Here is a 15,216-nt window from a genome sequence, read left to right as displayed (position 1 = left end):
GCTGCAGCCTTCAGTTGGCTTGTCCTATTTGTCCTTCGTAGGACAAAGGTCCCCCTTCTCTGCTCTAGAGGATCCAGATAGGCTGTTTCATAACTGACAAACAGCCAGATGGCTGGGGTGATAGTTCATATTGTCCCATGCTGTATTTCTGAAATTGGTTAACATAAGCTAGTATAGCAAATCTGTATACATTTCCCAGATAATCCTTTGATTCTGAATATAAAGTGGTTTAAAAAGACACAGCAGAACTCAAACGGGGGTGTTGTTTCACTATAGTCATTACAACTGCTTTAAAAAAACCCATCAATGTTAATTTCCCCCCTTTTCCTTTCCTTTTTGGCAGGATGAAAAGAACCAAGTATTAACCACCAACATTTGGCTGCACATGGTGAGTTTTAAAGCTCAGAAGTTTGTTTTGAAAGGATGGTTGTGTTAAAGTCTGTTGCAGAAAGTAAGCAGGGGGGAAGCTAATGGTCCTAAAGGATAATAGAATTTGACAAATTCAATATTTGTCTACTCTGATTGATTTAATGAATGAATGAATGCAGTTAATAAAGAGTTGACTAAATTCCATTTCAAGACATCTATCAGATACTGTCAATTACTGAATGCTACTGCATACCAGCTGTCAAATGCAGTTAGCTCCGGAGTGTGTCAATGTGTCATCTGTTAGATCTTGTCAGTTACTGTCTACTACTGCAGACCAGCTGTCAAATATTGTCAAAAACCGACCGCTAGAAGTCAGATTTTTTTTTACCAAATGTCAGTTGTTAATGCATGCCCCCTGCCACATAGGGTAAAATGTTGAACTCGACTGCAAAATCTTTGGATGTCAAATGCTGCTGCTGAATATCACATCGCTGGAGAATATCTACATGTCAAGAAGGTATTCTGAGAAAGTCCCCCTTCAAAATTCACAGAGGAGAAAAGTGGAGAATAATTTCTTGGAGCTAATTCATTTGGAGTGCAAAGCTGGGTCCCTGGGAGGGGCTCCCAGGGGGCACAGGACATGGTGGATCACCCCCTCAACAGGTAGGGAGGAATGTCCACCTGTAGAGAGGGAAGTCCCTTGATGGTCCTCCCTTGACCATCATGGGTACTCCACCATCACTTCTCTGACAGTGGTAAGGGCAACATGGGGGAGCATCAGAGGTGGATCAGGGGAAGCTCATTCTCTGGATATGCCTCCAGAACTGTGTGCAGGAGGGCTATACCATCCCCGGAGTTGCCATAGTTACTTTTCCTCCCAGGGAAGGAAAGACTTAACAAAATTAAGTCAAATAATTTTCAAAAACATGGCACGCTCAAAAAGGAAAGAAGTTGCTGACACCTTCTGTCCTGACCAGCCTGAGCAAAGCAGGGCTTAGTAAGTGGCAGTTCCTGCACCGTGGACTCTAGGTTGCAATCCTATGCATGCTTACTATGGAGTAAGTCTCAATGAATCCAGTAGGACTTACTTCTGAGTAGAATGTCTGGATTGTGTAAAATCTGTTATGTGTGTGTTTTGCAGATTCTCAGGAGCTGCTCATTCTGTCTTCTCCCATCAACAGAATTGGATTTTTTTGTTTCCGATTTTGCGCAAATTCACAAATGCAGAATTGCACATGTGCGAAAATGAGCAAATTCCCCCAAATGTACATTTTCATGCTTTAGCTTATGGGGCAAATGTGCATTTTGGGGCATTTGAAAAACAAAAAATATATGTTTCTATGATGAAATTTGCACAAAGTTCAGGAAAGTTAGAAAACAGTCTGCAAGTCCAGGAAATCCACCCGACAGGGGGAAAGCCAATCCACTGTGGAATCTGCCAGTTGAATTCATGAAAATCCAAACTCATTTGGTTCCATTGCAGATTTATCTAACATCCCTATTTCTGAGCACTTCTGCTTACTTCTGAGTAAACACACCTAGGGTTGAACTCTCGGGCTAGATCTACATTAGAGCTTTTTTATCAGTACTGAAGTGTACTGATAACTGTTGGGGCACATGACACATTCCATATACTGCTTTTCTAGAGTTATTTCCCACTTTCTATTCCATATTATCCAAAATACCACAATGGATGTCATTGTGTGAGTTGTGAGGTATAAATGATCAAGAGGGATATAGTGTCACCATGATGGGATCGCATCGATATGACATGGGGTGTAGATCTGGCCCATGTGAAATTTTAGTAGTTCAGTGCCTTTGTTCCTATGATGTTTTTCCATACATAAGCAGGGTATCCATCTAGCAGAAGTAGTATTAGCATTAGTGTTGTTGTTGTTGTTGTTATTTCAGCTGAGATAGTTTGAGGGAAGGTAAGAGCTGAGGGATTTTTCTGGAGCTCTGAATGTGAATTATCCACAAGAAACCGAATGGGGGAGCGGTGTCTGTTGGGATGTGAAGCTGGCAATCACTACCTATGCTCCGCCTGTAAAGACAAATATTATGAAATGCCATAGTTCTCCACTGACCTCATTCAAAGGACCCCCCCCCCCAAACAGCTTGCAACCCTTGGGTTCTCATTGCTTGGATGATTGGGGTGCAAGCGCATAACAAATGACATGATTAAGGGCACAATCCTATGCATGTTAGACAGAAAAAAAAGTCCTACAACTGCAACATGCTGGCTGGGGAATGCTGGGAGTTGTGGGACTTTTTTCTTCTAAACTTGCATAGGACTGTGCCATGAATGATCTAATATATAACAAATAGCTACCCAGCAGCATCTCTTCTAATACACCTTGCACTCCCTTTTAACTTATTTTTCACTGAGCGGATGCAAAGGGTTTCAGGCACGGACAGATGCCTGCTGCCAAACCCTGATCTTTCCAGCCACTGTTCAGCAGCTTGATCCAGATGGCTTCACTTTCAGAGGCAAGATTTATCCTGAAGGAGCTATTTATTTTTACGTGTATGATCTGTTGCCATTCGTTTGAACTGAGGACTCCAATCTCAACATGTCAGCTGCATTTGTAGCCTACCTCCTCTGCAAAAAACAACCCCCCCTCCAACCAAAAAACTGAGAGGGGTTGTTAATTCAATTTGTCATGAGTGGAGGCATTGGCGCTGCTTGCTGGGCTTCTGAAACAAATTATTTCAGCGCCGAAGGTCCAAAAATCACAGTGAATCTAAGAGATGATGTTGAGTACTACAAGCAAAAAAATAAAAATAAAAAGTCTACAAAATGAACTCATTAAAGAAGTGGTAGTTCAAGGTTATTTATTTCACACACTGGCCCTGATCCAAAGCTCTCCAGATGAAATGCACGCCTTCCCCCCCACTGCCCCAATTGATTTAGCATTCTCTCTGTAGATCTGCCAAATCAAGCTTTGCTCTTGGACAGTGGGTGAGTCTGAAATGCCCACATCACATTGAGGATTTGGTGCATTACCTCTTGAAATGTCCCTTGTTCATTGGTATTAGAGTTATATTTATAGCTGGTCTGTCCTAGGATGTCATGAATTGGCTTCAGAAACAGTCTGTTATTTGCTGTCACAGCTGGATGTGGCAACTACCTATAGAGTATCGTTTTTTGCAGGATCAGCCAAAACAAATCAGAACAAACTTCCTTGGGATGTTGGAGGAACCTGGGGCCAAGGTTCCACATTGTGCCGTATTATATGTTTCTCTCTCTTTTTTTTCTCTCTCTCTTTTTTATCCTCACCACACCCCAGTTATTTGTATTTTTTAAAATTTCATGGTCTTTGACTTGTGCAATAAAATGTGCACTTATAAATCAGCGTTTAAGCTTTTTTGAGCTTCGAAAACTGCTGTCCAAATGTAGCAATCTTGTCCAGGACCTCCAGTGCATGCATGGAGCTCCCTTGCTCACGAGGGTTTCCCTACATTCATTTCAAAAGAGGATCCAAGAGCATATAAATTGGGGGTGTATAGATTTTGTTAAATCTGTTCCATCTGTATTTCATGGATTGTCAGGCATCTTTCAGTGTGTTGTCTGCTCATTGATGGAATTGGATTTTGTTTTAGGAATGTACAGGGATGTTGTTCCACTTGCAAAAATGTGCATCCACATTAATTTGCATTAGTGCAAGTGCACATTGTTGCTAATGTGCATTAGCACAAGTGTGAATATGTGCAAAATCCCCCCACTCCCAATTAAAAACTGATCCACAAGTCTGCGGAATCTGCATGATTAGGAAAAAGAAATCTGAATTCATTTTGAATCTGTTGTGGAGGTTTCCAGCATCCCTAATGTAAATTATCTTGCCTGATCAGGCCAAAGTTTCATTAGTCACAATGCTCAGAGGTAGGGGTGTCACAGGTGCCTGATTTGGTCCAGGATTCCAGTGGATCCCCCTGCCATCTAGTTGTACACAAAATGGCACCATGAATGGCCCATATATGCAAGATTACAGGCATAAATGGCCCATGGATGGGTCCCAGGTGAGTGTGGATGGCTCAGCGAGTGACGGGGAGCTCAAGCACGGGTCTGGGCGATGCACAAGCGGGGCAGGGGCTGGGCATGCACCTGGAGAACCCGGATGGGGGGGGTGCCCATACATCCCTACTCAGAGGTACTATGCTATGGAATACTACTTGCAACAGCATTCACCCAGGGTGCAAATGGTTTGAATTACCTTCTTAGTATAATTTCTGATCTCTCTCTCTTTTTTTTTTTCTAAAATAAGAAATGAGTTGCTAAAACCTGTGTGATAAACCTGTGACCAACTGAAACATTGTTCCACTTCAAGGAGCGACGGTGTGTGTGTGTGTGGGAATTGCAAGAGGTCTGTGGGGCATTTTTATTCCCTGTAACACCCCCCCCCCCTTGCAGGCTGTACTGGGAGGGGAGAAATAATAAAATAGTTAAATCAAAAAATTGCCAGTCTGTTGCTGAATATCAGTGGCAAACTACTCCATAGTACTCAGTCACACTAGAACAGAGCATTTTAGTTTGCAAACATGCTAAATTTGTCCTTTTTGACACTCTGTAGCTGCTACAAAGCATATCTATATCTATTTCTATATATCTAGGGGAGTGTGTCAAGGCAGCATAGGCCACAATGGAGTGGGGGTGGGGGCTGCATGTGGCCTGCAGGCCATGTATTGCCAATCCCTATTATAAAACCTACTGGGTCTTGCACTGCTAGAGAAGCAGTGTGCCCCTCCTCAGGGAGATCATATATGCACCAGGGCAGGGCTGGTGCCAGAACCTGGCATCTTTGGGCAGCTGCCAGTAGGGATGTCAGAGAAATCCTCAATGGAACCAAATGTGTTTGGATTTTCATGAATCTGACCCATGGATTCCTCAGTGAATTGGAATTCGCCCTGTAGGGGGGATTCTTCAGGCAATTGGCAAATGCTATTTTGGGCTGCATTAATAGAAGCATAGCTTCCAAATTCCGGGAAGTACTAGTTCCCCTCTACTCAGCACTGGTTAGGCCTCATCTGGAGTACTGTGTCCAGTTCTGGGCAACACACTTTAAGAAGGGTGCAGACAAACTGGAGAGGGTTCAGAGGAGGGCAACAAAGATGATCAGGGGACTGGAAACAAAGCCCTATGAGGAGAGACTGAAAGAACTGGGCATGTTTAGCCTTGAGAAGAGAAGACTGAGGGGAGATATGATAGCACTCTTCAAGTACTTGAAGGTTGTCACAGAGAGGAAGGCCAGGATCTCTTTTCGATCATCCCAGAGTGCAGGACACAGAAGAATGGGCTCAAGTGACAGGAAGCCAGATCCCGGCTGAACATCAGGAAAAACATCCTGACTGTTAGAGTAATACGACAATGGAACCAATTCCCTAGGGAGGTGGTGGGCTCTCCCACACTGGAGGCATTCAAGACGAGGCTGGACGCTCTGACTTGGATTCCTGCATTGAGCAGGGGGTTGGACTCGATGGCCTTGTAGGCCCCTTCCAACCCTACTATTCTATGATTCTATGATTCCATAGACTTGTGGACCATTATCTAACTTCCCTGAATTTTGTGCAAATTTCATCATAGAAAAATACACAAAAAATAAAAACCCAGCCAAAAATGCACATTTCCCCTATAGGCTAAAGTGAGAAAATGCACATTTTGGGGAAATTTGCATATTTTCACCATTGTGAACTTGCGCAAACATGCATTCGCATAAATTCGGAAACAAAAATCCAATTCCATGGATGCGTGGATGACAGAATGAAAAGTGCCTGACAATCCACAAAACACAGACAGAATGGATTTTACACAATCCATACATCCCTCACTCCCAGGGCCCACTGCTGATGACCACCTTGCCTCCCATTTTTTTCTGGTCTGACTTCCAAGTAGCACCAGATAACCAGCCAGTCTTGTCCACCCCAGACGGATTGCCCAGGCAAGATCTGGTCCAAGCACATTCCTTAGAGAAGGGGAAGAGGAGAATACCATTCAAAGACTTGCTTAACAATAGATTGGCCAGTGCATGAATAGACCATTTGCCAAATAAGGATGGCATATTAAGAATGTTTAGCTCATGCTGTTGGACTATTAGTATAAACATGTTCAAACATGATCTGTGCTTGTCTGAGTTATAGTGTGACTGCAAATGCTGACATTCTAAAGACAAGATTCAAAAGTAAGGGTGTGCCAAATATCCCTCTTTGAATTTTGGGGTGTTGAAACTAATTATTCTGATGCAGTGGACATTTTTTCTCTGAAACCCCTTAGATTGTGTTTATGATCACTTAAAAAAAATCTGTTTGGGCACCATTGTTTCTCCTGGCTGCTGCTGCTTCCTCCTTTCTGGATCAGTCACAATGGGGATTCCAGCCAACCAGGGAACATGTGGTGAATGGGATGGCATCACAATATTTATTTTATTTATTAGCAGCATTTATATGATGCCCAATAACAGTGTTCTCTGGATGGCTTACAAACAATAAATCATTAAAATGGAGTGATAATCACGAAACAATAAAAACAGCATACAAATTTCAAGCATGAGCATTCTGCATAAAGATTTCAGAGGCAGAGAATAAAACAGCACAGAGAAATACATAGCATTACTGAAAAAAGTACACAAAAGTTCTAAAACTCAGTGGATTAAAAAAAATATTAGACAGCAAATCAAATTTGGCTATGTGATCATATCAAAGAGGGTAAGTGAGGGGAAGTAAAGGCAATGCAAATGAGTGAGTAGTTTCAGTTCAGCCATACTGGAAGTGAGTGAGGACAAGTGAAGACAATATAAGTAGCTGAGAGAGTGTCTTCTCCCTTATCAACCTGCCCAGTCACTGAGGTCATCAGAGGGCGTTCTCCTGGTAGTTCTGCATGGACCTATGGCCCAACTGGGGTCCACCCAGAGAAGAGCCTTCAGTGTGGCTCCCTTTCAATGGAATTCCCTGCCTCTGGAGGTCAGGCAGGTGTCAACTTTGTGTTGTTTTTGGCACCTATTGAAAGCATTTTTATTCCAGGAAGCCTTCCTCGACTGACCAGCCACTTTGTAAAATCCAAATTCTGTTTAAAAACAAAAACAAAAACATGGAGTTTTATTCTTTTATCTTATCTTTGTATATTTGATTGTTCATTGCTCTAGAATCTGTCTAGATGTGGAGCAGTATATATATGTTGTAAATAAATAAATAAAATGAATAAGTGAAATGTGCCAAAGGACTGCCAAAAAGGAAAGCAGTCTTTGGCACTCCCAAAAAGTTTTGAGAAAACAGTGAGTAGTTTCAATTCAACCCAATTTTCCATACTAATGGTACAAATAAAAAAAGCTATTGACATTAAGGATGTACAGACTGCATAAAATCTGTTCCACCTGTGTTTTGTGTATTGTCAGGCACCTTTCATTCCATCGTCCGCCCATTGATGGAATCAGATTTTTTGGTTTCTGAATTTGCACAAATGTGCATTTGTGTAAATGGGCTTTTGTGCAAGTTCACAAATGCAAAAATGCACAAATTCTCCCAAAATGTGCATTTGCACACTTTAGCCTGTGGGAGAATGCAGTTTTGGCCAGTGGTGTTTTTTTGGTGTATTTTTCTACTATGAAATTTGTGCAAAATTCGGGAAAGTTGGAAAAGCGGTTCTCGAGCCTGCGGAATCCACCAGACAGAGAAAAGCTGGTCTGCTGCAGAATCCATGGGCTGGAGTCATGAGAATCCAAACTCATCTGGTTCCATTGTGGATTTCTCCGACATCCCTAACTGACATGTCAGAAAACTGTTACTGTTTTACTGTTACATTTTAAAAAGGAGATATGGAAAAGGCACACATTCTTTAGAAAAAGTAAGAAATAAATTCACCCCCTTGTGAAAATGGTACTTGAAGAACCCAGGCAGTTTAATTAAGGACAGGTTTATTAGCATCACAAGCACTGGAAAAGGCAAGAGCTCAGCACTGGGCATGCAGCTTTCACTCTCCCTTTGGCAATTGACATCTGTAGAGCTGGAGGGTGCTCTGGAGCACCTCTTTGATAATTCACTGGGTCGACAGAGCTGTAAACAGTGTGCTGAGTTGCAAAAGAATAGCTAATGATCACGCAGGAGTTATAGAAGAGGTCAATGTTCCCCTGTAATGAGGCTTTCATATACTGTGCAGAGCAAAACAGTCATTTTATAGAAGCGCATGACTCTCTGACGGTAAAATGAATGGCTGGAGCATTGATGTGAAATTAAAGGGAAACCCACATGAGGTGTTCTCCGCTTGACATTGTAGGGAAGCCAAGATGGTTAGTTCAGATCAACAGGAAATATTATTCAGCCCATCTTGTTCCTTTGTTCCACTCTCTTAAGGTTGCCAGGTCATGCTGCAGCAGTGAAAATAGATGTAAGATGAAGGTACAGCAGCCTTGGAAGGGTTTAAGGCCAAATTACATGTTCTGTTATCCTTGCTTTAAATATAACAACAACAACATCACCAACATCAACAACAACAAAGGGTTCAATCCAAATTTAGCCATACTTTAGAGTAAACCCATTGAAATAAATGGGAACTTAACGGGAGTTAAGATTAGACCCATTGATTTACATGGGTCTAATCTAAGTATGACTAAACCTGGATCCAACCCAAAGCTTAAACTGTCCACTTAAAGAAAAACCAGCTGCAGGGCCCTGATCCAGAATGACTCATGATCCAGATTGGGATTCCAAGTCAATTACCTGGCAAAATCATTCCCATTCCACCCCCCACACAAGAGAAAACAGCATTTTGGGGACAAATAATTGCACCTGGTTGAAGGGGGGATTTTTGTTGTTGCAAGGAATTTAGTGCAGGGTCTTGATCTGGATTCAGATTGTGTTCCAGGTCAGGGCCCTCTGGCTGCTTTTGATTCAGAATGCGAGTGCTCAGTTCTAAGCATCCTTCCTAAAAAGGGTGAATAATGTAGCATGTAGCTTGGTCCTTAGATTTTAGGCTAGGGATTGTACATGCAAGTAAGAAGAGCCATGCTGCATCAGATCATCCAGTCCAGCATTCTGTCCCCACAGTGGCCAACCAGCTGCCCATGGGATACCCACAAGTAGGACAGGAGATCAATAACACCCTCCCACTCATGTACCCCAGCCACTGGCATAAAGAGGCATACTGAAATGTCTCACGACTGGGATCTAATATGACATTTATACAGTGCAGACTTTAAGAACTAGTTTGACTGTCATGGATGTCCTTTTTAAATGAAGCTGCCACTTTTACCTTCCAAAGAAGATAAGTGTCCTTTTATCAGGATAGAACTGGCCAAAGATATTTTGCTGCCTGAAGCAAAGGACAAAATGGCACTCTACTTCCATTCCATGTACAGGCTCCTGACTTTTTCTTTTCCTATGCACATGTTTGTATACTGGATTGGGCTTGACTTTTTGTCTTGGCCACTGGATTGTCTGTGATGTACAAGACTGCTTGGTGATTCTACTCAGACACAGATTCTGATCTTTTGTCTTGCCCCCTGGATCATTCTCACACTGTCTGCCTCATGCTTCCCACCTGCTTCTGTGCCAGACACTCTTTGGCACTGCCTGTGGCCCAGCAAGACACATTCCTTGGAAAGATGTCCAAAAATCATCTGATGTTTTCGACATCACAGTTGGTAAAGGATATTTAGTTAATGTTAATTCCAAAGAAACCATAGAGTTTGGTGGACTAGAGCAGCATGCTTTAGGCCACACACACACAAAAAAGGTACAGTATGGGGGAGAATTTGGGGTGGGGGCCAGCTAGGGCACCTGTGGGCTACAGGCGTGATTGAACAATAAGTTGTGTGAAGAAATACATCAAACACTGACTAATCAAGTGATCTATGTGAAAACGTCCCACCTGCTGGCCCTACAAGACTTCTTAAAATATATATTTTCAATGAGAGCAAAATGTGAGCAGAATTATCCTTTTTTCTCTTTCATTACAAGCATTTTCTCCAGCAATAAACCTACCTTGTTCCTTCAGAGAGTAGAATTTGCCCACATATCTTATCAGCAGAGAGACCTTTGGCCATCCAACCTAATGTGCTTCTAATTGGTTATTACAGCCCAATCATTTTCATCTAAAAGGAACTACCAAAGTTATGGCTCTAAAGAGAAATGTAATTGGAGTGAATGCATGGACTTTATCTTTTAAAAATTGCTATATTCCAATTTTATGCTTGAGGTGGCATGAACTCTAAGTCACAAACATACTGAAATTTCTTTTATAGGCAGTTGTGTGCAATTGGGTGACCTAAAAATGCAATTTTAATGCTTTCAATTGGTTTTTCCACCCCCACCCCCCTTTCAGGTGGCTAAATGCACAATTTGTAAGGAGTTTACATTTGCAAGCAAAATGTTGCTTTTTTTTGAGAGAGAGAGAGAGAGAGAGAGAGAGATCCAGGCTACACTTTTATCTAGGGAAATTGGGCCATACCTCTGAAGGTATAAGCTAGTAGTACTGGAAAGTTACATTGACTCCTGGGTGATGGTTTCTTTGTGTTTGTTTTGAATTTCAAGTATTGGACAGACTACTACTTACAATGGAATATGTCTGATTACCCTGGAGTGAAGAATGTCCGTTTTCCTGATGGTCAGATATGGAAGCCAGATATCCTTCTATATAACAGGTACGCATAGTATGCAAAGAAATAAAAAGAAAAAAAGTGGACTTGCTTATTTGTTTATTTCAGAGTGTCTGGACATTGGAAAGAAATTAATGTAAGAAGTAGGGGTGCACAATAAAGACTATTTGGTTTTCTTTTACTTTTTTAATGTCACACTCATTTTGTTTTTTTCCTTTATTTTAATTCCATTGGTTTCATTTTCATACAATCATAGAATAGTAGGGTTGGAAGGGGCCTATAAGACCATCGAGTCCAACCCCCTGCTCAATGCAGGAATCCAAGTCAGAGCATCCCTGACAGATGGCTGTCCAGCCACATCTTGAACGCCTCCAGTGTGGGAGAGCCCACTGCCTCCCTAGGTCATTGGTTCCATTGTCGTATTGCTCTAACAGTCAGGAAGTTTTTCCTGACGTTCAGCCGGAATCTGGCTTCCTGTAACTTGAGCCCATTCTTCTGTGTCCTGCATTCTGGGATTTTCGAGAAGAGATCCTGGCCTTCCTCTCTGTGACAACCTTTCAAGTACTTGAAGAGTGCTATCATATCTCCCTTCAGTCTTCTGTTCTCGAGGCTAAACATGCCCAGTTCTTTCAGTCTCTCCTCACAGCGCTTTGTTTCCAGTCCCCTGATCATCTTTGTTGCCCTCCTCTGAACCCTCTCCAGTTTGTCTGCAATGCATCCTTCTTAAAGTGTGTTGCCCAGAACTGGACACAGTACTCCAGATGAGGCCTAATCAGTGCTGAGCAGAGGGGAACTAGTACTTCACGTGATTTGGAAGCTATACTTCTATTAATGCAGCACAAAATGGCATTTGCCTTTTTTGCAGCCATATCACATTGTTGGCTCATATTCAGCTTGTGATCTACAACTTGTGATCTACAACTTTTACCTTTGCTATTGCTGCGTTCATTTCACATTTGACCTGTATTTTCATCTGTTTCATTGATTTTGATGGAGAACTAGCCTGCATTCAATTGCTTATAACTTTGGTGTTTTCTTTCCAAGTAGTATTATACTACTCCCCCATGGCATCATACTAGTTAAGTTTGAGGCAGATAGGACAAAGGGTTCCTATGTTGCAGGCAATTAAATGGGGGATAACATCCTATAAACTGTAAAACCCTCATTAATAGGGCTTTACTGCAGCTTTATGCCAATGGGGAGAGGGCAGGCAACAAGAGATGGCACCATGGGGCAGTTAGTGAGGCCCTGGCACTGTGGGAAGGTCTATTGTTGCTAGCCCATGACCAGCCACTGCAAAGGAACAGCCGCTGGTGGTGAAGAGTGGGCACTCTTGGATGAGCAGCCCTCCTCTATGTGGCGCCCTCTGCTCTGTGACATGCTGCTGCCTTCTTCTCTTCTCATTCAGTGGGCACACAGCAAAGGGCCCAGTCCTCCCTCCTAGGAGAGGGCCACTGAATTCACTCATGCAGCTGCTCCTTGCCACTGCCTTTGCTCACCCAGCTGCTCCAGCAAGCAAATAGCTACTGCATCTTGTCTCTCACCTGCTTGCAATCGCCCCCTGGCAGTGGCAAAAATTGGGCATGCTGGATCCAATCCCCACTGCCAGCTCAGAGAGAGAGCCTGTGGAGGAACCAGCATCTGACCCTTCTGGACACCTTTCTTCAGGGCCAGCCCTACCATTAGGCAGAATGAGGCAATTGCAGTTGTTTGGAAGCAAGGTGTTGGAAGAGATTGCTGTGGGCCACGCAGCCTGCTGTGCATCCCCTAAGCTAGCCTACTGCCTTCAGGTGTGGTGGAGCAGGGCCAATGGTAGGCTTGGTTGGGCACTTGCTGAGGGCCCACACCCAGCAGGGGCACACTGATGAGAGCCCCCTGGATTTCCTCTCCTCTTCGCCTTTGCCACCTGCTTGTTCACCTGCATCTCGCTCTGGCCCAGACAACGGTTGTGGTCAGAAGGAGGAGCAGCGGACGCCATGGCCTATTTGCTCACTGGCTCTCTGCCTTTGAAGCAAGCAGGTGGTAGCCATGATGAGAAAGAGGATGAGGAGCAAGAGCGGCTGGTGACAGTGGCAGTGAGAAGGGAGGCTCGCTGACAGAGGGGCCCCTTGGAAGTTGCTTAGGGCCCCTCAAAAACCTGGAGCATGTACTGTGCTGGGGGATGCTGTCCCCAGTGGAGGCTGGTGGCTCCTATTTCAGTGTGATGGTGAATCCATTCTGGGCTTCAATCAGAACCAGTCAGAACTCTAAAAGGAGCTATCCAAAGTTCTACACCCTATCCTAAAAGGGGCTTCAGCACCCTGGATAGCTGCTTTAGAGTTCTGTCTGGTTCCAACTGAAACCAAGTGGGGATTTGCCACTCCAATGAAATAGAAGGCATCAGCCTGCATGGAAGCTGGCATGGGGAGGAGGAGGTGGATGGCCAGAGGTCCAAAACGCATGTCAAGGATTTGCCTCCAAAGTCTGAAAATGACCTTTCTTGGAATCTTTATGCATGAGAAACAACAAGAAGAAAACCAGAGGAGCACATGGGTCTTTGTTGCAAGCAATGGGAAATGCTTCTGGTCGGCACATAAAATGTTCTGTTTCCAAGATTGGCAGTGTAATCTTATACATGCCTACTCAGAAGTAAATCCTATTGAGTTCAATGGGGCTTAGTTCCAGACAAGTATAAGATTGGCCTCATGACGTGGAAATCTGGCTGTAAAGATACAGTTCCCAATGATTGAAAGGAGTTTATTTATTTATTTTGTTGATTCAAAATATTTCTTGGCCACCTTTTAGAGCAGAAGCCCTCCCAAGCTAACTGAACAGCCAATCTAGCTGCCAACCATGGCTGTTGCCCTAACTGCATAGGTGGAAAGCACAGAACTGTATTGAAACACCCAGGTTATAAATTGTGTGAGCTTGCACTGGCATGTTAAGTGTTCATTTCTTAATACGCATTCATATAAATGAATGCATTAAAGTATTGACACTGTTTGGCAAGCTGCACAGAATTGTCACTTAACAGCACAATATTGTTGCTACTATAATAACACTTTCATCACAGCCTTAATTACAAACTCAGATTGCATGATGGGGTGGGGGGGAACGGAAAGTGCAGTTAATTTTTATTCAACGTAATTCAAATCTATATCAGAAATGTCGCTTCCTTACAACATCAGCAATTGCCCGAAGAAGACAAAATGCTGAATAATAAATATGTGTCTCATTTGTGAACTAGAAACTTCATTAGCACTTAGCAAAATTTTCTGCAAAACATTTTGCATAACTGGCCACAACTTCTGCCCCAATCCATTTATGAATAAGAGTAGAAGTTGGAAGCTTCTGTAAGTTGGGAGACGGGCCGCAGAAATACTTTGTGCCTTGGACAGCTCATTTAGAGGTCTGACTGGTTCTGACTGAAACCCGGAGCAGATTTGCCACCCCACGGACATGGGAGCCACCAATCTCCGCTGACTAAAACGTATCATCACTAACAAAACAAAACACAATCCAGTGCAGATAGTTAAAAACACTTATGCCATCTCTTCTCCAAAGTTGCCCTCCCATCTCCTGCTGTTTCGCTGGCAAATTGCCCTTTCGAAATGATCTGCATTTATGGCTGTCGGTGCCCCTTTACGGAGCTGGCCACACAGTCACTGATATTTTTGTGCTGGGTAGGAACACATGCCTGGTGGCCATATCAGAGAGAGGAGGATTAAGCCAGGCAGCATGTTCAGATATTCCCAGGTCAGTTGTCATTTTGTTTTTCACCCTCTTGTTCTCAGTCCTTGCCTTATCCCTGCTGGCTGTCTCCATTGGATCAAAGCATAATATGAAATCCTCTGCAGAATACGCAGACTATCTGCCACCTCATCCTGCTTGGAGCTGTTGCTGCAATGCAAACATCAAACCAGGACAGTGCATGACTTATGACCCACAAAGCTGCTCGCAACCTGCCAGCCATGCACCTCTCCAACCTTTCACAGCTGAAAATAGGTATGCTGGACATGCGTGCTTGTGAAAAAACATATTTTCATCCCAGGATGGATGGATCCAGCTATTCCTAGTCTGTCTCAGTTTTGCACACGCAAATTCTTAAGTCCATTCCATCCCATTTCCACATCCATCTGCAATTTAAAAGAAGTCTGAAAATTCACATTATTTTAAAATTTCTTTTTCCCACATAATACGCATTTTGTATGTATTTTATCCTATAATGCAACTTTACATGCATTTTAGCCTAAAATGCACATCCGTGTACTCATTCTGCCCTAAA

General features: G+C 43.1%; 1 protein-coding gene across 5 annotated transcripts in view; it reads left to right on the top strand.

The window, feature by feature from the left end:
- Positions 1-15,216, top strand: part of LOC146336951 (neuronal acetylcholine receptor subunit alpha-7) — a 123,567-nt gene that overhangs the window by 77,948 nt on the left and 30,403 nt on the right. For 2 of the 5 annotated variants that reach the window (XM_084816743.1, XM_084816744.1), the window contains 3 exons: positions 344-388; positions 796-886; positions 10,888-10,997. In XM_084816743.1, the coding sequence (XP_084672869.1) occupies positions 830-886; positions 10,888-10,997 (167 nt within the window). In that variant the 5' untranslated portion in view covers positions 344-388; positions 796-829. Of the gene's footprint in view, positions 1-343; positions 389-756; positions 887-10,887; positions 10,998-15,216 lie in introns of those variants that run through there. The other 3 variants (XM_084816742.1, XM_084816746.1, XM_084816745.1) reach the window with 2 other exon arrangements.

This window comes from Heloderma suspectum, chromosome 11 (genome assembly GCF_057233095.1).
Source record: "Heloderma suspectum isolate Gila_16-S chromosome 11, 16-S_ref, whole genome shotgun sequence".
Classification (NCBI taxonomy): domain Eukaryota; kingdom Metazoa; phylum Chordata; class Lepidosauria; order Squamata; family Helodermatidae; genus Heloderma; species Heloderma suspectum.
This window is presented reverse-complemented; position numbering and strand designations above follow the sequence as displayed.